Genomic DNA, 27,496 nt, shown 5'->3' with positions numbered 1-27,496 from the left:
TCCTGTCTGGTGCATGACCTCAGTCTGCTACTGACACACAGCCATTTGTTATCACCATGCTCCTTTCTTGTGGACACCGATTTAAACACAAAAGATCTCTTTCTCTATAAGCCACATGAGAGCTTTTTTATTGCCACCTTTTTGCCAATCCTGTCAACCGAGAATATGTTGGTGTGTGTGTTTTGTTGTGTTTGAGTGAGATACACCTTCTGGTGTTCGCCTGATAAACACAAAATGGCCTCTGTATGCCCATGCCTGATGCGATGTATTGTCTTATGAATTACACCCATAGACCATGACCCTGCTCGTACGGGCCAGGGGCTCGGGGGTAGTGAGAATGTATGTCGTAATTGCTGGCTGGGATGGTAAATAGGGGGTCACTGTTTCCTGAACACAATGAGCTGTAGGGTCCCTTTAACAGCGTGTTGTGGAGAGCACATTGTGTGTGTGCCTGTGCTGTGGCAGCAGCCTGATAAGGGATGCTCGCTCTTTATTGAACCATAGCATGGTATAACTAATTTACGCCTGATTTACTGGTATGTCTAAATGGGTCATTGTTCTGTAGACGCTTATTAATGCAACATTAAGGCTTGAGTTCTCTGCTGATTTGTTATTCCATATTTAATGTTGGTGTACTGTTTGTCAAGATTAATTATGTTCATAGACTACTACAGAAAAATATAAGAACAGAAAGCAAAAGATTCTACCTTATTTTGGATTTCAAATATTGCAGGCACCAATCCCACATCACTTCCTCATTCCTCTCCCATGACACAAGTTGCTTGCTGTGTAGATTTTCAAGCAGATAAACTTTTTGTGCCTTGCCTGCAATATTAAGTTTTGCCTTCTTTGACCGCAAACATTTGTACCATGCCTCGATTACACCGCACCAAATCCCACTGTTTCTAGACTGTGCGGTGGTGTTGTGATGGTGGGATAGCTGGGTGATGCTGTGGGAAGCTTGCTTTTGCTGTTTGTGTCAACAGAAACCTGAGTAGGCTTTCTTTCCATCTACCACTTCTTCCACAGGCTTTGTGTTTACTTTGTGGGAGAATATGTGGTGGTTACGTAAGCAGGCGGACGCCACAGCGATAACAAAGGACATTCAAGGGCAATGTTGTGACTTTTATCTGAAGAATAAAGTTATCAGGATTACTGTCTTAACTGAGAGTGTTGTAAAAGCAGTGGGCTTTTAATGACACTTTAATTCCAACTCAGCAGGTTGGTTATCTGTGTACTGTTGATAGCACTTCTACATTTTGTCCACAAAGCAGAACAAGGTGTATTTGCTGAGACCTGATCTTTTAAAGAAGCTTCATAATTTTCTTGAATGCAAACTATTAAAAAGTGCAGCAAATTAATGCCACACTATCAGCAATCTCTGAAACAATCTTCTGAAGGTGATATTGCCTCTGGGAGTTACAGCACATTTTGCAAGGCTTCTGGTGTAGCCAGCTCTAAGGGATATCCGGGCCAAGACTTCCTTTTCCATGCTCGTAATTGTTTACTAGCAATTTTTTACACGGCAATTCAGTTGTAGTTTAGAGACAGTGTTTACAACCAGATTGTTAGTTTAACTGATGTGCATGTGCCTGTTTATAGAGATTAATAAAGGACAATGCCTGCTGAAATGCTGTTGGACAATACTACTTGGACTATTAACAAAAACAAGAAAGCTTCCTATGTCCAAATTCCTGTACCTTGCCTACAGCATCACATCAGCCTGGATGTTGAGGGGAAGTGCACCAGATTCACCTCAGCAGGTATCATAATACCCATGTAGAATTTCACTTTAAAGTGGTCCAATTCCAGAAAGATCAATTTTCAAGCAGCATGGACAATGTGACAGCATTGTCTGAGCTTCAAACATTAGTCTAGCCATTGTGGAAAGTGAGGCTCTGGTTCAGAAGTGTACCCAGGGTGGTCTGGGAGTCAGTGTCCGAGGAAACCCGTGACTCTTTTTTTACTTAATAGTCACAGGAACTAAGGTAAAGCAGGAACTGGACTGAGGAAAGAAGTCTGGAATCAAAAGCTCCTTTTGTGCCTTCCACTTTGCACCATGTCTGAAGAGCCATGAAGATAAGTTAATTAGACTGATAACAGGAAGCGGTGTTATTTTTAGAGTTTTTCTATCTGCATGTGGTGAGACGGCAACACAGTGTGTACATTGTTCTGTATCATTTTCTGCTCTGTGACTGAATTAGTGCTCGTCTTTTATATAGATTTGTTTTAATGTCAAGCATTTACTGACATTTAAGGTTTTTTAGACCTATGAGGACTGTAGTCGGGGCTTTTGGAAACCAGGACCTTCTAGCTTGTGAAGGGACAGAAACTATACTCCAAGAAGTGGATTAAGATCCTCTGTTTAAAATGTGGCTTAGGTCCCCGAGCCCCTAAAAAGGTTCCTTGAAAAGTTCCTGTAGTGGAAAAGGGCTTTTGTGCTCTGCCTCCTCTAATCACCCGCTCTCCTGCTTCACCAATGTCTCTTTTGCATATGACAGATTAAAAACCCACAAAGACATTATTCAGTGTGCTTTTTTTTCAGGAAGCCAATTAGTGTGTTTGAATCGCTGCCTCTTGGCTTTTAGTTTTCCTCATGAGATAAGTCTCGATAAAAGACAGTTTTGCATACGTAATTTCCCATACAGCAGACTGGCTGTTTTCACAATTCTGTGAATGCTTCACTTGTCAGTCATTTATATGGCACTTTTTCAATTTCAATCTGTATTATCTGTAATAATTTCCAGTTTGCTGTGGCCTTGTTAACTCTGTTTCCTCTTAATGACCTCATCCAGCTGTCAAAAGTCGCTTGGGAAAAAAGAGGCATCCTCTCCGTTCTGCTGCATTTTGACTCCCATTTTCCTTATCTCCCAGAGAAGCTCAAAGTAGGAACTGTCTCATCACGTAGACCAGAAATGGAAGAGTTTTGCGAGAGGGCAGATTTAGAGTGATAGGCTAAGCACTGCAGTGCAGACGGAGAGAAGAGGTTGTCCTGATCGGAGAGTCTCGGCTCTCTGCAGCTTTAGTGTGTTGTAAAAGCTGCTTGTTTTTTTTTTCTTCTAAGTGTTGCAGCGGAATGAGGCTTCAGTGCATTCTGATTCCCTTTGCGTCCTCCTGTTTGTTGCCCCTGACCTTTTCTCCCTCGCCCCTTCATCCCCCCTAATGCAGTAGAAAGAAAGTGAAAGAAAGATGAAGAGGAATAATACATAAAGTCATTAGGGAGTTTCTGCTGCCTTGCCTTTTTGAAGGACTGCTATGCTGGAACCGTGTCAACTCTTGAAGCCGTGGCAGGGAGAACGGAGACGCACGCACGGGAGGATGATGCTGCAGTGTCTTACACACTCGCTGTAATCAGATTCAGAGGTGACTCCCTCAACGAGTCCTAGTTGACTCATTCGCTTACCACAGCAATATCTTAATTGAAAGTGTGTGTAGACAGAAGGCCCAGCAGCCCTAAGGTGAGACCCCCTCAGGCACGGTCATAATATACAGCCACTGGTATCTTCTGCTGTTGTCAACCTGCTTCAGTGTCCGTGCTCCAAGTTGCCCCATTTTCTCCCAGAGGCATTATATCAGATGTGTTTGCCAATCCCAAAGTATTATATCAAACCTGTCTGACACTCTGCTTTATTTGCTGTGACTACATCCATGCTTTTCCAATACGAGGATGTAGTCAGAACTCGCTTTGCTATTTCTGCTATGTGTGTTCTGCACAGTATTCTTTAACACGCTCCCAGATATTGAGCTTGTTTACCTCTGCAGAATGCTGCAGGACATTTTTTGTTGTTTACTTGAGAATCCAAGACACACTTAAAGTTTGTTTATAGTATACTACACCATGACCTTCACTTTTGCCTACTAAGAAATTATCATATTTTAATATCCATCAAAGGTCTACCTAGGAAAATAGAATCAGATTATAATATGCATGCCATTAAAAACACTCATAAATCAAAATGACAAACTGAAAATATTTTTCATGCCACTTATTACAGGAGGAAGTGACCCCATTTTTCCCCTCTTGCGCTTGAGTGTAAAGTATGAAGGTACAACTAAAATGAAACAGTTTAACTCTTTTTACACTAGTTGAAATTGTGAAGGGAAGGGAAGATAACTTGCTCAGTAAAGCGGGGCCAAAATGTTCTACTTGTATTTTAAGAACTGATTTGAGTGGGAAATTTTTATAAGCCAAATCAAGTACATTTTCACCATAGATGTTACTTTGTTTTGATTGTATTTATGTGAGTTGTCAGTGACCTGATGGGCTTTGATTTGCTAGTTATCCTGATATTGCAGACATTGCAAAAACAGTAATTCCATTATAGTACAATCTCTTGTGATCTTTCTATTTTTAGAAATGGGAGTCTGCAGTGGCAGACACTTTTGACTACTCTTAACTCAATATGTGACCAATCGCATTTGGACAATGATGTTAAGAGACTAATGCAGTGAATTGACCCTCACAAGGAGGGAGCTGATTGTCAAGGTGGGACATGGGGGTTGATATTCTACCATGTCAAGTTCAAAATCATTGAAGGATCTTTCTTCAAACAATTAATGCGAGCAAACTGCTCTGTGTACGTGCACCAACATATTTCTGCAGTGCTCACGTTCGTTATCAGAGCGATCGGTGGGAGTGCCACACACAGTGACTCAGCATTCCTTCTTCTAATTGGCTGAGGGTACAGTGTTGATCTTTAAACTCAAGTCGTCTCGGAGTCCTCTGTCTAAACAACTGAGAGGCTTGAAAAGCCTGTTCCCCTCAGACCTGCAATCGATGGCATCTGCATCAGGGACCCTCTGGTTTAGAATAGGAAAGTGATCCAAATTACACGGCAAAGGGCCAAATCAGCATCTTACAGGCTGTAGGCTTTATAGCATTTAGTTTTAATATACACTACAATGTATTGGAGAATATCCCTGCATCCCCTACAGGGGCCGAAGCCTATTTTCCTTAATACAGAACAGAATCATTGAAATAGAAAACTTCCATGCAGTAACCAGAACAACTGTTTTAGTGTCTCTTTTTTTCCATCTCTTTCACATCTTCTTTGTCTTTTCAACAGGGCAGGTCAAGTACTTGCTTCCAGCTGCAGTCACTCTCTCACTCTTTGGTGCGTTCCTATTACAATGTCTCTTGTCGGAGGGTTTGATGTTACATCCTTTCATGTCTGAGAGACACACACTCTTGTCTGTGATATTGTGTTTGGTACAGATTTCCCTAAACATGTGCCATTGGCCCACAAGACTATGTACCCAAGTCACTAGAGTACCCAATTGTAAGGATTTAAACCCCTTAAACCTGGTACTGAACACTGGAAAATGCTTATTAGAATAAACACCTGCATAGTGCTGAGCCTTGGTTGCATAAAAGGATACTCTCTATAAAACTTAAGGCATAGTGGCTGCAGCCTAGCTGAATTTAAGCTTACTATTGTAATACTGAGCCAGTAGTCCGTTGAAAGGCTATATTTTTATATAGCGGATTAACTTAATCCCTGAGATATAGCCCCACTGACCTGGCCTTATAGCTGCTCTGCTCTGAGAATATCTACACTGCAGGCTGCAGTGTTAACGGCCACTTTTCCTTTTCACAGTTTGGCTATAATTGTCAGTTTGCAATGCTGTGCCGCCACACCAGTCCCAAAGCCTAGGAGACAGCTTTGACTGAGCTGATGCTGTGATGGAAATAAAAATCTATCGCTATAATAGCAAACCCCAGCAGCAGACGCAGCTCGTCTCCTTCTCCTCCCCCCGGGCCATCCCTGTGCTCTGTCTCAGGTAGGAAGGAAGTGCAATTCAGCAGTTGCTTCTGTTATCCAATCTGATAGACAGAAGTGTCGCGTATTTTTGCAAACCTTTTCTGTTTCATATATTGGTACTGCTTAGCTCCCTGGCTGTGTAGCTAAGGTGTTACTTCCTGGTGAGCTGTTGTGTTACTCTTTTGTCTGATTTTAAATACATCAGGTTGTTATTGAGCTGTTTAATTTTACTCGCTGTTGTATCTATGAATATTTAATGAACTCTCAAATGTCTAGCTGAGCCAAAGTAGGAACTCTGCACACTTTTCTCTGTCTAGGTAGAAGACTTGAGGAAGCCTTATCCCTTAATCAAGCTAGCAATGCTCTGCAGTAGGTCTGGGCATTATAGAGCAGAACAAATATTATGATCACTGAAATACTTTTTTCCATGTTGAAATTCTGAATACAACAGTCAGTGTCGGTTTTATATATAAATAGATGGGAAGTCATTTAGTTTACGCACATGAGCCCACAGATAAGGGATAGTCAACTGGACCTGTCATTTTTCTCTTCTGTGTTAGTTCAGACAGTGATACTAAGCATTATGATAAACAATGTTAATTAAAATTTAACATTGTACAGCGAAAGGAGATAATACAAAATGAATGTATTAACCTATCCCTGCTTTGCATATTTTAATTTTACACAAGCACTATGCAAAGATGTGTGAAAATTGGCCTGATTAGCCTAATTAATTATGCATGTTTAGAACATGTGTGATATGTCCTAGCCCAGAAGAAGTGAATGCATGCATTAGATAGATGAAGGTCAGTAGAAAGTGCTAACTCATCTGGATCAAGGCTAGGACTGGCTAGTGGTGGTCCTGGATCATTAACTTTAGTGCTGAGGAGAATTGGCCGTCAGTGTCAGCATTGCCACCCCCAAGACTCCATTCCCCTCCCATCAGTGTTTCTATCAGTCCAGCTCTTTCCCACCCTCCATCCTCCAACCCCCCTCACTCTGTTGTCTCTCTTTCACTCTCCAAATATTAACAGGGTCATTTGAATGTCCTACATTGCTGGGAAGTTGTGATGATGTCAGCTGCTCTGCGCTGATCTCTGACTGGCTTTTTTTGTTTCTAAATGCAGACTCATGAAATTCACACCAGTTAAGGTTTTCCTTTAAATACCAGCTCTGACAGTGTCATTATTTATGTGATTCCAATCAACTACGTACCAGAAGCAGTACAATTATTTTAGTAAAAAGAAAAGAAAAGTCTTTGTTTTGGCTTTGTTCTCAACGGTGGTCTTTTCCCAAAAGCTGTTCTTCTATTGCCAGTGACGAACACGGGGGCAACTTCTGTTTAAAACTCTCTGTCCTGTCGATTACTGACAAGGATGACTCACTGATGACTCGCTCTGTAGATGGTAATCTTTAATTTACATCCCTGTTGAGCAAGTTGAATCAGGTCCTCTGAGTCAGCTGTCCCTTGTTTCTACCTTTACCTCATCACCGTGAGAAGAAAAAAACCTTCCCTATTTGCTTATGTTGTTAAGGAGAGTACAGACGAAATGTGTGTCACCTTCCCGCTCGCTCAGTGGACTTCATTTGAAGAAAAAAAAGGGAATAAAGCCACTTATCTTAAGGCTGTTGTGCCTTTGCTCGGTGCATCCCACAGTTCAAAAGCAACCCAAATACTTTTGTTTCGGCACCGCGGCTACAGCTGCTCTGCATGCTCGCCCCCCCCAAAGCCCTTTGTGTTTGTGACCCCACTGACCTGATGTTCCCACCATGTGTGCCCCTGTAGGCACAACCGTTCATGGCAGCATTCTGGGAATTCAAAAACCTTCTAACAATTTAACCTGGAGGATTAGGACACAAAGAACAATACAATTCTAACAATTATAAACTTTCCAGGTTGCTCTAATCCTTTGGCTGTTGCCTTTTATTTCACCACTATTTAGACAGTACACTATGCCAAAACCTGAGGCTACAGCAGCAGGGTTCATGAGTTCAAGTCGTGCCATACCGTAAGACACCTGCAGCATGTCTTTATCAGTTTTTATTATGGCCTTATCAAGCTCTGAGATTATAGATTAAAGGATATTCCAGTGAGGCCCTAAACTGCTTTATGCATATATCTGAGACTTCTTTTCACCTTATGTTTAACTATCAGTGTGTGTTTTGGTTTTAGAATATCACAATAGTTACTGCCCTAGTAGTAACTACTGGGGATCCCTTTAAACAAATAAACAATAGGTAGAGGCATTTCACTCCCAGATGAGTATTCTAAACTTGATTGTTAAGATTTGTGTTTGACAGAGGCCTAATTTCTTTTATTAAACTTGACTCCCAATGGCTAGTAAAAATCAAAACAAAAAAAGTATTGGTTTCTTAAAAATGTCTGTAAGCATTTCACTACCTATCATAGTTTCAGTTAAGAAACTGACAGGAATGCCAGCATTGGTGATATTAACTTTTAGACAGCTCAATTTTCTGCTCTGTTTCCGTGCGTTTATTTTTTCGCAGAAGCTGAAGGTTTTTCAAATTCCACTTCTATCAGTTGACAGCTTCATTCAGATAGTTCATTTCTTTTTAGATTGCCCTAAACCAGTCCCCAGTACCATCTGTCAGTCACACTCTGACATACACATCAAGCTTTTACAGACTCCACAGTGGTCCGCCCTTTCAGAGTTCTTCGAAGGGGTTATTTAGTGTGTGTATGTGTGTGTTGGGATAGAGGGATCTCTCACAGTGGTGACAGCATTAGTTAGCAGTTGGATGGTACCGGCTGAAATGGAATTCTGGGAGCCGGCCTCCTATTTTCTCTGTTGACACAGAGGAATGAAGGCTGGGAAACAGATACTGCTGCATTGGCCCCTTTCAGACATGCACCTATTTATGTAAATCTGACTGCAATTTAACATATCGGTCTCATGTTCAAATGCGCACCCTGGTTACTTTAGCATAATAGTCACATTGCCAATGTTACTCGGTCAGAACAAGTAACTTTTCTGTGTCACTTTTAATATGCTGCAAGTCTGAATTTAATGTAAATAATGCAGCAGTGTCAGATGAAACATGCTTACTGTAGAGAGAGATAAAATGCACTTCTAGTGTTTCTCTCTAAGATTACTGTAATAAAGGTGTTATCTTAATCATTGTTTCACCTGCACTGTTTTGAAACACTGCAATTTTAAGAAGCTTGTTCTCCAAGCATGTCCATGAAAACATTATTTTCCTCACATAGACAACAGAGCAGAGGAGGTTCAAAACACTCGTAAAATCACAATAACAAATATATCAACTGTTTCGCAATATATTTCCAATACTCAGTCGTGGCACAGTCATATGTTATAAAACAGGCAGCAGTATCAACTCTAATAACTGATTAACTGATGAAATGAGCAGTAGTGTCCTCAGGTTCGCAATGGTCATTAAAGCTTGAATTTAAAAAAAAAATCTAATCTAACTATGCTGTAGCCTGAGAGAGAAAAACATTTAACTTAACACTGTTAAGTCTCTTTTTCATTTCTTACACAGGGTGCAAAACACAGAGCAAGCCTGCAACTCTTAATATGATGATGAATATAATGTCAAGTCATTTCAGTCTGAATGAGACATTTCCATCACTTTATCCCACATACGAAACCATAGGGAAATCAGACACCAATTACAGAGAATTATCTTGATCTTCACTTTCCATCCACCAACGCCACTGGGATCCACTATCTTGTGTTATTTAACATCTTTATCTAATCTGCATGTCCATCTGCCCCTCCCTCCCCCTCCTCCTGTTGTCCCCAGATGTTCCTGACAGTATACCTCAGTAACAATGACCAGCATTTTACTGAGGTCCCCGTTACCCCGGAGACGCTGTGCCGGGACGTGGTGGAGTTGTGCAAGGAGCCGGGGGAGACGGACTGCCACCTATCCGAGATGTGGCGTGGATCTGGTGAGTGACAGTACCAGGTCATCTGCTGTTGTCGTTATCCACCTACACACAATTAAATACATGAGATTATCAGTCACATGTTGTTTTGTTTGGGGAATATGGCTTTCTCCCAAGGAACAAGAGAGTTAGTGTGCAGACACTTGTTTGTCTTCTCCCTTTAATTAGAGGGAAATTGCTTTTCTGAAGTCGACCATATATGGAGATTAGCTGTGTGGTCAACTGCTTGGTGATTTCTTTTTGAAGGGCTTATCTCTTCTGCAATGCAAATGAAGCAGAGCCCATAATCCCTGCAATAAACACAGTCTCCCAGATATATCCCACATCTCTCAAGATTTCATGCCTTGCCCACTTTCCCCATCTCTGAGAGTCAGGGGGTATTCAGAATCAAAACTCAAGGAGCCAATCTTCATAGCTGTTTCCATGGTGATTCTGCCATAAGAGTAAAGAGAGTGCCAATTATTGTGTTTGAGTACTTCCACAAGTAGTCTGAAAAGAGATCCTAACTGCTGAAAAGATTGTCTCATTTTGCAGCCATTGCTCCTTACAGACTACTGATGACTCTCCTTGAAACGGCAGTGGCATTTTGCATCAACAATTAGATGTAAAGCTATTAATAACCTGCATATTATGGTTGTAACTGATTTGTTCTGCAGCCATGCCACTATAATAGATCGCTTTCATTGACCTCTACTTGACTGTTGTGTGTCAGTCCATTTGTGTAATGAAACGGTCTTAAGCAGGTTGAAGGAAATGTCTGAGGAATGGATGATGAGCCCTTTGGCTCAGTACCAGCCAGAATAATTGACAACACATCACAGTGGTTTTCCCAGAGGTCATTGCTCAAAGAGATCAACGAGATGCGGCTGGAGCTGATGAAGTGAATCTCCTTTCAGTGTAGGCCAGCAGTGTCAGGGTGGTTGGACAGGATTCACAAACTAACCTCACATGTACCATTGACCTACATTGGTACCATCACATGTTCTCACCTTGCCAAACTGAATTCATTAAGTGTTTTTCAATATTGACTTTATGGGTGGGTTTATACATCACACCTGGGTGCTGACGTCTTATTATGTATTCCATCTGCAGAGCGAGCTGTAGGTGACGGGGAGAGAATGCTGGATGTGCTCCAACGATGGGGACAGCACAGGGCAGAGGTGCGCTTCTTTCTGCGTCACAATCGAGCCCCTAGCAGGGACTCCGGTAAGTGTCTATATACAACACAATATCACACAAACCACACACAACAGATAATGAAGTAGAAGCGAATGGTTCTATGTTTGTTTTTTTCTCACTTAAGAGTCATGGTTTGGACAAGTCCTGCCGTCAGACAAAAGACATTCTGCACCCACATAATAAACTCCAGAGATGCCTGCAGCCACTAAACATACACACAACCCCTCTGGTGTTAAGCCTTTAGGAAAGTAGTTTACGTTAACAGCCTGTTTAAGTCTGAGATTTAACCAGACTTCCTCTAGTTTTACACTGCAGAGGTTTGGAAATGGTAACACCTGTAAAGCCTTTTCTTGGAGAGGGTTTTACAGTAGTGGGCCTCAAATCCTTGAACAAGCCTTATTTAGTCGTGCTGTTGGAGACCAGGCTGAACGCAGGGTGTGTCAGTGGCATCATCATAAGCTTGTTAGTTTTCAGTTTTCTTAAGAACTCAGAAAACTAGAGTATTTTGGTCGTGCGCTATCCTCTCAGTCCCTGGTTGCGTAACTTAAGCCCTTTTACCCCTCACAGCTTGAGTCTGGCCGGGGGATTAGATGGCTGTTTTCCCTTCCTGTTATCTTAGCCTGCTCTTGTTTTCCCACACTGCTAGCCTAGTTCTTGTTAGTCTTTGCAACACAGGTCTGTTTTACCTTTTATGTTATCATGTCATTATGAAGAATATGTATATTTTGTCTCCTGTTTCTGTGGTGTTCATTTTCTTTGTATGAATATTGTTGTACTCAGACCTACCTGCAGTATTAGCTGTGCAGGCATGATCGACATCACCAGGTCAGAGGACAAAATGTATTCTCTGCAGAATTCAGCTAGCTTAGTAATCTCCCACTTAATGTCATAATGTCACTCATAGAGTGTTCTGTTCACACTCACTCTTAGCGTGTATTTAACATGCATACTGTATGTCAGGGGTCATCTAAAGCCATTATGCAAGCTAAAGGGCTTTGGTCATAGGCCAAGGCTTTAAGGACTGGATCTGGAAAGCCAGACGCCCCCCCCCAACCCCCCACCCTCTCAGCTGTCAAATGCCAGTAGCATGATTGGATAAAAGTGCATTCATGTAGACAGACAAGCTCATACGCAGTTGTGAGACCCACTGCCAGACGGTTATGTATTACGTTAAATCCTGAGATTATTGCAAGTCTCAAAGAGCACTGATCCCAGTTGTTTCCCAGAGGAGCTAAGATCATTCAGTACTAGCCAGTCTGTTTGGCCTTGCTTTCTACTGAACTACACCCTCCTCTACAGAGGCAGCCGTACACCTCAGTGTGTAACCTTGTTTGTCAGAGTCAGTGACAGACAGAAAGGCAAGAGGAAGTTCCAGTCATTTATCACGTTTGCTGATTCTTGCTTTGGACGGAACTGAGGCAGTCACCTTAGATGTAACACTGCAGTAGATTGTGATGTCTTATGGAGATTTCTATCTTGTTGGTAACTCAGGTGGATCCAGAGGCTCAGAGCCAAAGAGGAATGGAGTAAAGGGTCCCCCAGACAGGAGAATGGAGAATGGGGTAAGTCATCTTATTTGGGACCATCTGAAATACATGTGGCAGGATGCTTCCATTTTTCTATTTGTTGGGCATTAAAAGAGGAAAAACATAGTCATTTTACAAGAGACTGTTTAGCACTGAAAAAATGTTAGTCATTGCACCTGAATGGAATATCATTAGATATACTGTTTGGCCTCCATGGCTCATTGCAGTAGAAGATGTTTTGATGCATCACCATGAAGATGTTTTTCCTTCATTCCCATAATGTGGGTCATAGATTTAGAATTAACATAAATTTTGTACCCTAGTATAATGTTTTGTTTACTTAACAATTAGCCAACTTGATGACTTGCTCCAGGGATACTAATTAATTCAACTCACAAAAACATCCTGCAGTGTATAAATGCAAAGCAAAATTTAATCAGACATCACAACACTGACATGACATTATGAAATTATTAACCTGAGAATGACACCCTCTGGGAAATAAATGTTGTCTTACAAATCCTCAAAGAGACCTACTTTTGTCCTCTTGTGAGGGTTTGAAGAGGAATATAAAGGATTTAAATGATTCACTTTTTTCCTCCTGTGTTTGACGTTTTAAAAATAAATGTCTGCGGCTGATTTTGCGACTTCAAGGCTTCACTTGTTGTCTTGAAATAGATCTTAAGTAAATGTCAGTGTAATTTATATAATACAAAAGGATAAATGTACTTTCTTTGGTGCCTCTATTTATCCCCTCCCAGGTGGCAACCCCCCGCATGGACATGACGCTGGCTGAACTACAAGAGATGGCTGCAAGACAGCAGCAACAGATAGATGCCCAACAACAGCTCCTCGCTTCCAAGGTGCATAAAGAAAAATCGGATGATGAAAGGGGAGATGGGCACGGGTGGAGAGATGGGTGGATACAGGGGGCAGGAAGAGGATAAGTGGTTGAGATGAAAGTAAAACAAAATAATAGAGCAAGATTAAAGAGGGGGGTTATTTGGAGAAAGTGGGGAGATGGTAGACAAACCAAACACACTAGACACACAAGAGTAGTGCACTTATGGAAATGAAGATCCTGAGATAGAGTGCTTATGGTGGTTGTGATAGACAGGTGTGATGAATTGCTGATGGTTGCAGGTGTAGCATTTAAAATTTGAGAAGCCTGAGACAGCTACCTGCATTTGGTTCTCACTGTGCAGGACTCATCTGGTATTTGAAGATCTCTTTTCTCCCTCTCAGAACTTGTTTCTCGTTTTGCTCAGGATTTATTGATGATGGCAGGAAAGACGACAGAAAACAGGCGTGTTATAATTAAATTCTTGGCTGACCGTTTTTCTTCCCACGCATTTTTTGGTTCTTGCTGAGGCCCCTTGAAATGTTTCCATTTTGCTGATCCAGACACATGTAGTGTTTGCAGATAACTTCAAAAACTTGAGTCTTTCTCTTTGTGCCGTTCCTAAAATATTTGCCCCACAGGCTACAACCTGTTTCTTTAACTTGTATTACTTTGTGTGCCTGCGGATAATATAGCAAGCCAAGGAATGTTACTTCAAGCAGTCAAGTAGAGTTGCACATGTCAAGTAAACAGACAGATATTACCATCAGCACACATAACCTGAAACAGTTCCGGATAGACTCTGTGTTGTGCTCATTTTAGAACCAGTTTTGTAGAGCTCTGACAAGTTTAAAGCACACTGCGTCATTGTGTAAGACTGACGATTGGTTTCGAAATTGTTACACTGTAAAGCCCACCAGAATGTTTTTTTAACTCTGTTTTTAATCAGCCATTTTGATATAAAATAAATTCCTAACAGCCTGAAGGAATCATATTCCCACAACAGCACTTTTACCGCCAGCCCCTTATAACATCCTTCTAGAAAATGTATTTTAATGTCTTGCCTGAGGACACTTGGACAGTAGCTTTTCAGGAATGCTTACTCAGCCATGTTTACTCATAAAAAGAAAGGTAACAGGGATGTATTTAATTATGTGTCTGACATTTGCTCCTTTTTCCTCTCTCGTGTCTCTAGGAGCAGCGGCTTCGCTATTTGAAGCAGCAGGAGCAGCGTCAGCAGCAGCAGGCCTCTGAGCAGGAGAAACTGCAGCGTCTCCGAGAGAACATCGAGAACCAGGAAACGCGGCTCAAAAAGGTTCGAGCCATCAAAGGCCAAGTGGAGCAGAAGCGCCTGAGCAATGGCAAACTGGGTAAGCTCACAGATGCTGAGAATTCATGAATTGATGCCTTCTTGGAATATTGGAGATTTGACTTAAATAGATGAAGGCATGATGATGATGTCTCTCTTTGTCTTCCTGTCTTCTCCATATTCTTTGTTTCTCCCCGCCTACCTTTTTTTTTGTAAACCTTCTCTCTACCTGTTGTTCCCCCTCTTCACCTCCCATCCCTCCTCCTCCCCCTCCCTTTCCAGTGGAGGAGATTGAGCAGATGAACAACCTCTTCCAGCAGAAGCAGAGAGAACTAGTGATGGCTGCCTCCAAGGTGGAGGAGCTCAGCCGACAGCTGGAGTTGCTCAAAAATGGCAAAATGGACAACTTCCATGACAACCAGAGCTCTGTGGCTGAACTCGACCGCCTCTATAAGGAGCTGCAGGTGTGCAGAAATAAAATGTTCTTAAAGAAAAGTTCTTTCAAATGAGCACAAATATGAACTCTCATGTCTTTGTGGTTTCCTTCTCGGTGGTCAGCTGAGGAACAAGCTCAACCAGGACCAAAACTCCAAGTTGCAGCAACAGAGAGAGAGTCTGAACAAGCGCAACCTGGAGGTGGCTTCCATGGATAAGCGAATCAGCGAGCTCAGAGATCGGCTGTGGAAAAAGAAGGCAGCGCTGCAGCAAAAAGAGAACTTGCCTGTAAGTATTACCACACCACAAAAACATTCACATAACCTGATCAGACAGATCCCCATAACAAAACAATCTTTATAAAAAAAAAAATTCGGAACAGTTCATTGTTATGGTCCACTGTTATTCATATCTGCAAAAGGAAAATGAAATTGGTTTTGGAGCTCAGAGATCAGAGCTCCCCCTAGTGGCCTTTGTAACAAAGGCTGTTTGTATCTCTCTTTACCTTCGGAAGCCTCAGATGCCCTGGCCCTCAGAGCTCACCCTTGCCAACGTAAGGCTCCTTAACCTTATTATCTTCTGTGTGGGAAAAACCTGCTCCCTTGAAGGAGTCAACTCCTCTCCGTCTTTTTCCTCTCTATGAGCTCTCTGTCTGAGATATAGCTGGTGGGGATTGATCGTTGTTTTGATCATGTCACAAAGTTGCATCCGAGTTTATACTTTTTTTCTCAGCTGTGTTTTCAGTCCCATTTGACAGAAACAGCTCCTGAAGATGAGAGAGCAGTAATGAGCACAGGCTGACATCACAGACAGCAGGAATGTCAGGGGAGATGTTATCTTTTCTGGCTGCGTGCTTGACAGAAACAGGAAAAGGCGAATAAGATAGCTTACTAAAAGCAAACCGCCATCTTACTAAAAAACTATTAGAATCTATACCAGAATCCAGGACAACACACGCTACATTCTTCAACACATACTAGAAACAGTAGGCTGAATAATTCATTGTACTAGAGGTGTCTTATGGATGCCAAAGTTTTGGCTATTACTTGCTGAGTGGCGTGTCCCTGCTCCTCTGCTCTCTTCTCCCCTTTGCAGGAGTTGTTTTGCACCCAGGTTGCCATGGGACTGTTGATAAGTGTCAACAAACTCTTGATTAAACAGGCGATGAGGGAGAAAAATGTTTGCAGCTTACATAGGGAGAGCAACAATGTAAAAAAACAATAATTATGGCTGGATGATTTTTTTCATTGACTTTCATTATTAACTTTCTTTCTTTCAACCAAATTAACATTTAACCAATTAACCTCAAAGGGTGATGTTCATAAATGCTGATCCATAACTTTGTAATGCAAAGCAAAAAAGTTGCTTTGAAGGTCATAAGAAGTGTTTTTGATGTGTTTTAGATGCATAAAAATATAGTCCTTAGTATGCAGCACGCAGTGTTTACTATGCAAATGCAGTGTAGATCTAAGATGGCCTATAAGTTGAAGTGTAAATAATAAATGTCATAATGGAGATTTAACATATCCCTCTGAAGCTCTGCAGGAAGCCTTTTTAGATAAATGAGCAACTTGCACTTTCATGCAACTCTAAAGAAGCCCAACTTTCTTTCGATATCTCCTCGACATGCACTGTATAGTAAAGTAGGAACAGAATAGTGGAAGGTGTGTTTATGTGTGTTTGTGAGCCTGCCTGTGGGTGTCTGTGCGTGTGTGCTTTAGAGATGAAGGCCTGAATAGGCCCTAGTGAGGAGGTGATTTGCCCACACCCTGCCTGGAATCATAATGAGCGGGCCTTTTTCACACCAGCACAAAGACACACTCCATCCAGGCTTCTCTCTCCTCCAACCAAACAGCAAGCGTCTGGCTGACATCACCCAAAAAGCACGTTTCACCACACTGACTGAAGAGAGGTAGTCTTAGAGCTGCCAGTCTGAAGTCATCCCATACCGCCTTACACACAGTTCAGGGAAGACTTAGAAAGGCGAATATTAGATTTGAAAAGGGGATTATTTGGTATTTTGAACTGCTGTTGCATGTTTGTGCTTTTGTTTTTTTCAAGAATGGCTATCCTGGTAAAGAGAGGGCTTCAAAAGACACTCATCTTCAGGTAACTAAACGAGTATTGGAGCTAAACATATGTCTCTTTTCTTTCTGATCTGACTTTTGAGCATGATATGGCACAACGGATTGATTAGTTCTTTTCTTGCTTCAGCCCTTTGATTGGCAAAGTGAGCCATGTGTATCTAGTTTTAAAGGGACTGCTTCTTATAATGTCATCAACTGCAGGAGAAGTTGTCGTCCAGGAGTTGAGCTTTATTTCAAAAGACGATCAAAGTACTTAGACCACGTTTCTTTTCTTTGGAGAGCATAAAGGCATTTTAATTTTTTATGTAAGTTGATGCATCTATGAAAGAAATACTCGCTTCTTATGTAAAGATTTTCTACAATTAAGCCTCAAATTAAACCTCACGATTCAAGCGAGTCAACTGAGGATTTTACATCATTATTCCAAAACTGCATGATTTTCCTTTGCAACATTTTATGTAAAGCCCCATGCTATGAAAATAAGAGGATTTGATTGTTTTATAAATCTTTAATCTGTAACTGTAATCTACACATTTTCTTGACACAATGTGGTTATTCAGAAGCAACTTAGCAGAGTGAATGCAATCAAATCTAAATACCAGAAAGGGTTGTTCAAGGCAGAGATGTCTGTCGTTCAAACAGAATAAAATATCTGAATTCCTGTTTGGTTATTGGTTGGATTTATGAACATTCATGGTCCTCAGAGAATTATCTTGATCCCCTTACCTGACATCAAACCCCACCAGCAAGTCTTATTGTCAGCATGTCCCAGACTTCACTTCATTGATGTACAGCTAAAGAACTGTAACGTGTCATTCTGGTAGCACCACCCTCAGATTACAAAAATGAAGAAGACCGCGTTAAAATCAAGTCTACACTTCCACAATAACCAACAACTTGTCTGGCTAAGGAGCTACCCTCAGGGCAAACTTGTTTGCCTACCTGGTGACAAGGAGGATCTATGATGATGACCTTCAGTTTTAAAGAACCGCTGTAGAATTCAAGTTTTGTTACTTAGTGCCTTAGTATTAACAATCATTTCAGCATGCTTTGTGTGATACTCATCTAAATCTCAACAGTTTTTTTGCATTAATTTGAAAACAATAAATACAGTTGTTGTAACCAGTCTGTTTTCTATATGTTCATGTGTTTTTCCTCTCTCTCTCTCTCTCCCACCTTTTCGATGTGCAGCTGCCCTCTGATGGCCAAGCCGGACAGCAGTCAGGTCCGTCTCGGGTGGCAGCGGTTGGCCCGTACATCCAGTCGTCCACCATGCCCCGGGGCCCAGTGAGGCACGAGCTGCTTGTAAAGCCAGCCTACCCAGACGGCACTGCCACCCTACCAGCCCACGACCCACAGAGCAAGGCTGGCACAGGTGAGAAACCAGAGAAAACACACCGTCTGCAGCCTTTAATCTCTTCACTCAAGCCTTTCACTTCTTGATTCTAACCTTTTCCTTTCTGAACATGACTCAGATCTCTGCTGGGGCGACTGAGCAGCTGGCTTTTACTTTGTCCCCTCTGTCATTTTACAAAAGCTCTCTCAGCAGCAGAGTTAAAAATTAAAGCAGTTTCTCTTTGTGTATGTCATCATGTAGTTGTAGGTGTGGTTTTTTTTACGCTAAAATGTGACAAGGTTGTCCTGCATCCAGCAGGAGCAGAGGAGTCTGGAGCACCTGCTGGTTTTGATGTCACTCTGAGCTCAGAAGGTAGAGAGTTGCCTCCTGGACGGTGTGCTGTGAAGTGTCAATGCTGTGACTATTGCTGAGCCTGAACTTGAATCTTTTATTCCAGACTGTTTCTGAGAAACTATTGATGTTGTGCAGTGTGTGAACCAGTGTTTGCTACGCTGTGTGTCTCTTTTTGCCTTTTTTCCAATATCAGCTCACTCTTTTCTAGTCTAAGGTGTTTAGGGATTTATTAATACACAAGCCAATTAGAAGATGTTTCAAATTATTGAGCACTGACCTTTCTACTCAGCTGTAAGGATTCAGCATTGGTCTTGCTACTTGGTTCATAGTCATACTCAGCATTTCGGGCCTCTTAATCCCAACTTCAGATGGATTTGCAAAGAGTCAATTAGTGGGAATATATTTGCATATTTTTTTAGAGCGGTATTGACTTTAAATGAGAACAAACTACTGATTTGAAAGCCTGATTTAAATCACAAAATGTTTGACATTGATTTTGAGCACACATTTTGCATACCTGATCTTAAAGTTGGTTTTACTTTTTTCCCACAACAAATTAAAATCCATATAAAGTATTTTTTTTTCTTTTAAAGAAAGTTTGAAGGATGGTACAGAGTGAGCTGTTGTTGTTGCAGCAACACCCTCTCCCCAGGGACTGCAGCAGCATGTGTTCTTTGTAATGGAAGGGAACAGGGTCTGGCAAAACCACTGACAGACCAGAGCAACATATCCCATTTGAGGATGTTCTCTGTGCAGTCCTCTAGACAATATCTTTCTCACATGCTCTATCTCTACACTCACTCTCTCAGCCCTGACTCAGTCCCCCAGTGGATAGTGGGCCAGCAGTGCGCTTCATGTTATTAAAAATGAATGATCCAACACCAAAATAAGTCACAAAACAACAGCAGAAGGGATCCCCTCCCTCTTTCCCTCAACCCATGTTTCCCTATTGAAAGCAATTCCACATACAGAAGGTGAAAGTAACAGGCTTTCCCCGGTCTTTCTGTGATGGTGTTGCACGCAATGATTTCTGCATGCTGAGTTGATTTGCAGTATGGAAAGAAGAGAGAAAGAGATGGGAGGGGACGCAGAAGAAAGTCCTCTTAGTATACAACTGTTCCCAGCTCCACTGTATCAGGCACGTTGTGCAGTGTCAGGAGGCTCCTGGAGGTTGTGATGGTCTCTGTGTGGCCCCTCAGGGGGGGCCCTACCTGGGCCCAAGCAAAAGGAGATCTGGAGCTCTAAGGCAACTTTGTTTTTCTTGTCTTTCGAATGCATCTTCCTCAGAAGCCATGTTCTTGCTTAAGCCGCTGAAAGAGCTGCGGGCTAAGAGAAAAGGTACACACTTGTGTGTGTGTGTTTGTGTATGTGTGCGTGTGCTCCTCAATGGCTTTCTTACTTTATTTTTCATGAGAGTCATTCTCATGGACAAAGATAGTTTCATCATTTCTTGGTTGGATCTTTGGTTCTGTTTGCGTGTTGCTGTTTTGTTAAAGCGTGCTTGTTGAGCTTTCTTCACAGTTATTTGTTCTGCTGCTCTAAATGGGTCAGTTGGAACAAATACATAACCTTCAGTTGAACTGACAAGCGGTGTGGATGTGTTTCTTTTTTTTCAACATCTCTGTGAGTGTATTGAGAGTGAGAATTTAACTTGATAATTCTTCAGGCACTGCGGTCGACATCATTTTTTACCGTCTTTGATGTGATGCGAATCTTGAGAGTTGCAGGAGTCCCATGCTTCTGTGGCTCATCTGCAAAAATGCGTGGCATCTGGCTGGGTCTCAGTCAGTCAACCAAAAGAACAAATCATTACTGATAATCCACTTTTGTTTGCTCTATGTGACACCCATAACATAACACAGCTCTGTGAACTTTATGTTTATGTGGGTAAATAACGGCTGAAGCTAGACTACACTATGTATATGTGTGCTTTGTTTTACCTTTATGTCTTTGTAAGATCCTATGGTAGAGGCTGTCAATTAAACATACCCTCTCTTTTTTGCTTTCTGCTCACCCTCCTCCCCTGCACGTTCTTCAGGCCTTCAGCCATCCAAGATGGCAGACTGGGGCTCTTCAGGTCCAGAATCCAACACCAATGGCCATGGTCCAGCTTCAACCCTGCCAAGAATGACCTCTCACTCCAACTCAAACACAGAACAAGGTAAAAAACATACACACGTGCACATTCAGTTTTTCAACAGAAACTTTCCTGCAGTGCCTTTCTATAAGCTTGAAGCCAGTAAATGCAGATGAGGCAGAACAAAAGCTTCCAAATGGCCCTTTACTTTTGTCTTTTTATGAATAACACTGTGCCTGAGCATGAGACGAAACTGATTACTGCCTTTTCATGTGGTCTGTGGACAGATGAGACGGAGCTGAAGAGGGATAGGAAGGTGCGTCCATTTTCCATGTTTGAGCCAATAGAGGCTCCCGTCACCTCCCTACGCAAAAACCAGAGCAGTGATGACCTGGTCCGGGACGCTCATGTAAGAAGGAATAAAACACTCCTCGTATATCCTCACAGGAAATAAATTACTAATCAAGATGATTTATTACCAGCAAGAATAAATCCTGGAATCTAATTTGCTTTTTCTCTCTTCATCTATACAGTCTGCTCCAAAGGCTTCAGTCAAGGTGCCTCCTCCTGTCCCCACCAAACCAAAAGGCCCTGTAGTCATGCCATACGGCAAACAAGGCCTCAACACAGGCACCTTCCCTAAAGCCAAGCCCCATGGCCAGCAACCCCAAGCCGCCCAGGGCCGCAGCCCTCTCCCACCATCACAGAGCCAGACACTCCCCCTACCCTCCAAGCAGGACACTCCACCTGCAGCCACAGTACGGCCGTTCACTCCAGAGCTGCCCTCCTCCAAAGACGCCAGCCTGAGTAAACCGCAGACCTTAGCGGCCAGCTCCATTTACTCCATGTACACGCAGCAGCCCGGCTCAGGGAAGCCTTTCCAGCCCGGTATTCAGGGCGCTCTCAACAGGTCTCAGAACCGCCCCAATGGATTTGTCAGTGGTAAGAATATTCAGTTGTAACCTTTGATTTGTTCCTTGATATTAGCCTCAATAGTCTTTGTTCTTTTTCTTTTCACTTCACCTTTTCCTTACATCCGAGAGGGTCCAGTCTTAGCACAAGCTTTGGTTACAAGGTGTATTTGGACAGATAACATGCAGAAATAAAATCACACGGTTTATATATAACATAAATCCACACAGTGCTGGAGTATAAAAACAAGATTATGTAACCTAAATGTAACAGGTGTAAATAAGGGAATAGTAGCATCTTGTGTCACTTGAGATATATTCAGTGTAAGGAGAATCTCTTCATGCCGTAATATTCACACACCACTGACCAGAGACGCAGCCAGAGAGGCTAAGCCATCTGTTCTCTTTGAACACTATCTCACGCACGTGTACCTGCTGCTTCTGACAGGGACTGTGAAAATCAAATGACACAATTTTTTTCTCTGAGTGTGTTCAAAGGGTATTTATGTAAACCACATAAAGGAATATCCATATCTCTAAATAGGTAAAGAAAATTCCCAATAAGAGCATAATAGATCAGGTAACATTACAGTAATCCATCATACATTATTTAAAATTGTTCTGGTTTTTAATTCATAAAAGCAAAAACACTGTACTTCTCTGCTTTCAGCAGGATCAGTTGTTGTCTATGAAGGTGTGGAGTTAGCTTTTTAAATTCAAAGACAAGTTACCAGAACAGGAAGTCCATGCATAATTGATATTTCTTTCAGGTAAATCTTCTTCTTTCATCTAGCAGCTGGTTTAGAAACTTGAACAAACAGCCATAAAAACGAATGATCTTGTTTAGAACCATATCCTGCTTTTCTCATGTTGCTGTCCTTACACAACGCTCACAGCCTGGTTAGGTCAGGTGGCAGGGTGATATACAGCTACAGTGTACAATGCGTACACGAGGATGTTTATTTTAGCTATGTTTAATGTTGCTGGGTTACTGTGGCTTTATCTTGGAATTAACTTGCTGTTAAACTTGGCTTTGTGTTTTGTCATCATTTGTGGTTTTACAAATCCATTTCACCACAATGACAACAAATCACAGCAGGGGAATGTGCAATGAAATCATAGTTTTATACAGTAATCAACAGAGAACAAAGAGTCAGTCATTAGGTCATTCATTTAGTAGTGGTGGTGTCTCTGTAGATATTCCAGTCTTGACTTGTGTTTCCTGTCTTTGTTCATAGTGTACGGTAAACCAGTGATCCCAAGCGGAGGCTCCCCACATCCAGAGAACCCTTACCTGGACCGCCGCTCCCCTGCCCTAGAAGCTGAAGTGGACCACAGTGGAGCCAACTACGTGGGTCCCAGCCCATCTGATGGCCCCCAACCAGAAACTGAGCGCATCCCACGGCCCCTCAGCCCCACCAAGCTGCTTCCCTTCATTTCCAACCCGTACAGGCATCAGAGTGACGGTGACCTGGAAGCCCTGAGAAAGAAGCTTTACAACGCACCAAGGCCCCTGAAAAAACGCAGCTCCATCACTGAACCAGAGGGTCCTGCAGGGCCCAACATCCAGAAACTCCTCTATCAGAAGACCACACTAGCAGCTATGGAGACCACTGTGACCACACCAAGCACTCCCAACTTTGCAGGTGAAGCAGAGAAGGCTGCAGAGGGGTCTGTTCCCGGCCCTCTGAGTGGAGCAGAGACCCATCCATCAGAGACGGGACATACTCTGGAGGGAGGGCAGCTCCCGTCTCACATCCCTGTCTACGTTCCAACCCCTCCTGAACAGACCAAACCACCTTCATCCATTCCAGAAAGCGAGGACATTATCCCCCCTCCTCCACCATCTCACCCAGCCCCAAGGCCAGATGACGCTCTTTTCCCACCACTACCCCCTGCTGGCTTGGAGGATGTAATGCCCAACCTACCTCCTCCTCCTCCAGATGGATTCCTTGAAGAGTTCCCCCCTTACCCACCTCCCCCATACCCCAGTGGAGCCGAGCAGGACAGTTTGGGAGAGGACACCTTTAACATGAAGGCACCTGAGGTCACCGGCCAGGTCACTCTTCCACCGGTATGAATCTAAAACTGCTGAATCACCTTTAACATGTATCTCCCAGTCAAGTGAGATAAAGAGCTTTAGATTTTGGATTCCTGAGTCCACAGTTATGTTTTCCCTTGTTTACTTATGTGCTCGGTATTTTTTAAACCCCCTCACATGTTTGTTTGTTAGTTCCATGCGGCAGGTCATGAGTTACATTTACAGTCCATACTTTTTAAAGACCTACTGGGTAACAGCGGTGACCTGTTCTAATGTTATATAATTGGATAATCCTCATCAAGTACTGCTATTGTTTCTGGAGAAATGGGCTTATTCTGCTTACACTAAGCTGCTACCCACCCCACTTTGCCCCATTTACTTAGACACAGTCTGTGTTTAGAATAAACATTAGTTTACATGCCTGTTCTTAAGCGCTCAGTGAAACCTCTTAAGTGGCTTTTACGATGAGGTGCCAAGTTTTACCGCAAACCAATGGAAAATCGATGTTGTGACCCATTTTCCCCTCCCTTTGTTACGCCCATTTAAGACTCATTTGGTTGCATAATCATGCTTTTAGAGGAATGAATCAGTTTCATACAGTTTGTGCTGACAAACTGGATTAGCAACACATTTAGAGCTAGAACACAAGTCCCTCCTCTGCTCTCAGTCCAGCTTGAACACTGCAGAGAGTGGACGCTTCCAAAGCAGGACAGACTTCGGAATGAGACTCTGCAGCCTTACATCTTAGATTGAGATTTTTCTACAGTGTCTGTAATGGCTCAATTATGATTGTGTCTTTAGGGAAAGAGGACCAACTTGCGCAAGATTGGCTCTGAACGCATCGATCACAGCATGAGAGTGAAGTTTAACCCACTGGCCCTGCTGCTGGACTCGTCTCTGGAGGGAGAGTTCGACCTGGTCCAGAGAATCATCTATGAAGTAAGGCAGAATTTAAAACATAATTTCTAAAAACTTTCTTTCTTTTCTTAAGTAATATGTAAAAGATTTCGTCATATTTCACCTTTTACTGATGCTAAAATAATACTGAGTCTGTCTCCCCTCAATCTTTGTAATATCTCGCAGGTGGAGGATCCCAGTCAGCCTAACGATGAAGGAATCACTGCTCTACACAATGCTGTCTGTGCCGGACATACAGAGATTGTCAAGTTTCTGGTTCAGTTTGGTGTCAACGTCAATGCTGCTGACAGTGACGGCTGGTAAGTTATTAAAGTTCCTCTAGATGTTACATTTTTTGAACTAAAATCTAGACCACTTTGAACATAGTTTTACATAAACACTAATCAACTCCATCTTTTCCTGCCTTCTCACCTACTCTCTAACCTAGGACACCTCTCCACTGTGCTGCATCCTGCAACAACGTGCAAGTATGCAAATTCCTGGTGGAGTCTGGCGCCGCGGTGTTTGCTATGACTTACAGTGACATGCAAACGGCAGCTGATAAATGTGAAGAGATGGAGGAGGGCTACACTCAGTGCTCTCAGTTCCTCTATGGTCAGTGAATGCTATTTCTTTGTTTTTGGTTTTATGTAATACAAGCTATGTGTCTGTCTGTAACAATGTTTCTGTGTTTCTGCCCTCAGGCGTGCAAGAGAAGATGGGCATCATGAACAGGGGTGTGGTCTACGGTCTGTGGGACTATAACGGTGAAAACCCGGACGAGCTGTTGTTCCGAGAGGGAGACTGCATGTCCATCCTCCGCAGAGAGGACGAGGATGAGATCGAATGGTGGTGGGCACGCATGGGCGACTCTGAAGGTTACATCCCCCGCAACCTCCTTGGGGTGAGTCCTTTGTCAATGAAACATTTACCATAAAATTCGGTGTATAAGACGCACTTTTAATAAAAAAAATTTAATCTTAAAAGTGGGCTGTGTCCTATATACTGGTGCGACTGATATACCAGCATAAAATGCAAAGAGAGGTATTTTATTGTGTTGCTGTATTTTACCTAGACGATGGCGCTATCTGGTTGTTAAGTGGTGACTCCACATCTCAGCATTAAACTGTTTCCGGGTCCATGCCACTACGTCTCCTATTTATAGGCTGCTGTGCTGTTTTCCTCGCTCTTTTAAGCGAGGAAAACTAATTTGATTGTTGCTAACGCTTTGTCACGGACATGCACCGTCATGATTCCATTGCAGCCGCCACCCTCACAATAATACGTTACTGTAGGCAGCCAGCTACCGCTAGCTACCGCACCGGGAGCTAGCAGGATTGTAATCTCGACATGGCGAAAACAGATGGTAGGCTGTAATTTGTGTGTGTGTTGAATGCTTTTTTAAATGAAAATAAATCGAAATAGTGTTAAAATAACTTGTAAACACATTGTTATGAATAAATAGCTATAGAAAACCTTTTTCCCTCTGGGAAACTCCCGAAAACAGTCTGCGTCTTATATTCCAGTGCGACTTATATTTCGGATTTTATGGTACTTAACAGTATTTTGGTACATAAGGTCATTGACTGACTTGTTTGTGTTTTCTCACAGCTCTACCCAAGAATAAAGCCAAGACAGAGATCCCTGGCTTAAAACACAAAGACCCCTGCACATTCCAGTCTGACACACACGCATACACACAGGCTTTAACAGACTGCGAAGAGAAGGACAATGCTGAAATGAAGAAACAAGGACAGACCAAACAATATGAAGGATAAACTATGAGCTCTCTGGCACTTTTTATTCTGTATCTACAACAGAGGAATTCTTCTTCACTTGTTTTTCCAGGCAGCAATGTGTACTGTGTACTTAAGACACTATTGGCATTGTTTTTCCTTTATTCCACTGATTTTGTTGTTTTTGTAATTAGTGTCTAAAGTGACAGAAATCCACATGTTGGGATGTAAACGGAAGAAGCAGTATTTTTATTGCTAGAAAGTGTTTTTTACACTTTTGAATAGTCTTTTAAAACTTGTTTTATGGGCTACTGGTTACTTTCTAACACACTCTCTCTCTACATCGCATGAGGTGGACTATGTTGATGAAATACTACCATGACAATCTTTGGGGGCTTTGTTTCTCCTCACCTGTGTTGAGTGATCAAAGCCTCAGTTGTGACACCACTTTTCTGGCTAAAATAATGAAATAATGGCTGGAAAAATGCTGATGAAGCTTTTTATTGATCTATTGCTGTTCATTCTGTGGCGTATGATACCCAGAAAGCCAGTCTTTTTTTTTCTTGCATTGGCACGTGGTTGAGATGCCATAGACACTGTGTATACATGTATGTCTGTCACAGAAACTAGTGAAATGTTACTGTAGGAACTATTTGTTATAAAAATGGACTTTAAACTCTTAAGAGGCCCTTTGACAAAGACGGAGTTGTAATGCAGTATAAATGAATTTTATTATTTTTTTACAGCAATTCCATGACAATACAGTGATGTAAGAAGGCAAGCCGAATACCAGAAACCATGACTTTTTGTAGTAATCAATGAAATGACTCGCTATATTGTAAGGTCAGACAACAGTTTTTACGTCAAAACAAAAACTAAAAAAAGATGGAACTCATGCCTTGATATATTATGAGTACCCAAAGCTCAACTCATCATGCAGATGTATTTATTTTTGTTACCTTTTCTTTAGCCCTTCTGCCAGGACTATAACCACAAACTGTAGTATTTCAAACATTTACAATAAAACACTTTGTACTAAGCTTATATGGTGTTCTTGTTACTGACCACAACTGC

The 27,496-nt window shown here is 42.2% G+C and overlaps 1 protein-coding gene across 2 annotated transcripts in view; it reads left to right on the top strand.

Moving 5' to 3' along the window:
- Positions 1–27,466, top strand: part of tp53bp2a (tumor protein p53 binding protein, 2a) — a 29,450-nt gene extending 1,984 nt beyond the window's left edge. Inside the window, exons 3-21 of one of the 2 annotated variants that reach the window (XM_069658584.1) lie at positions 9,549–9,696; positions 10,786–10,899; positions 12,364–12,434; positions 13,160–13,261; positions 14,435–14,609; positions 14,831–15,012; positions 15,107–15,271; positions 15,498–15,536; positions 17,045–17,092; positions 18,262–18,445; positions 20,799–20,921; positions 21,125–21,246; positions 21,371–21,779; positions 22,987–23,822; positions 24,591–24,728; positions 24,873–25,006; positions 25,135–25,301; positions 25,391–25,590; positions 26,298–27,466. In XM_069658584.1, coding sequence (XP_069514685.1) covers positions 9,549–9,696; positions 10,786–10,899; positions 12,364–12,434; positions 13,160–13,261; positions 14,435–14,609; positions 14,831–15,012; positions 15,107–15,271; positions 15,498–15,536; positions 17,045–17,092; positions 18,262–18,445; positions 20,799–20,921; positions 21,125–21,246; positions 21,371–21,779; positions 22,987–23,822; positions 24,591–24,728; positions 24,873–25,006; positions 25,135–25,301; positions 25,391–25,590; positions 26,298–26,339 — 3,399 coding nt within the window. In that variant the 3' untranslated portion in view covers positions 26,340–27,466. The remainder of the gene's footprint in view (positions 1–9,548; positions 9,697–10,785; positions 10,900–12,363; positions 12,435–13,159; positions 13,262–14,434; positions 14,610–14,830; positions 15,013–15,106; positions 15,272–15,497; positions 15,537–17,044; positions 17,093–18,261; positions 18,446–20,798; positions 20,922–21,124; positions 21,247–21,370; positions 21,780–22,986; positions 23,823–24,590; positions 24,729–24,872; positions 25,007–25,134; positions 25,302–25,390; positions 25,591–26,297) is intronic. The other variant, XM_069658585.1, reaches the window with a different exon arrangement.
- Positions 27,467–27,496: the final 30 nt, after the last annotated feature.

This window comes from Semicossyphus pulcher, unplaced genomic scaffold (genome assembly GCF_022749685.1).
Source record: "Semicossyphus pulcher isolate SPU_LCO1_2020_fin unplaced genomic scaffold, fSemPul1.0.p SCAF_12, whole genome shotgun sequence".
NCBI lineage: Eukaryota > Metazoa > Chordata > Actinopteri > Labriformes > Labridae > Semicossyphus > Semicossyphus pulcher.
This window is presented reverse-complemented; position numbering and strand designations above follow the sequence as displayed.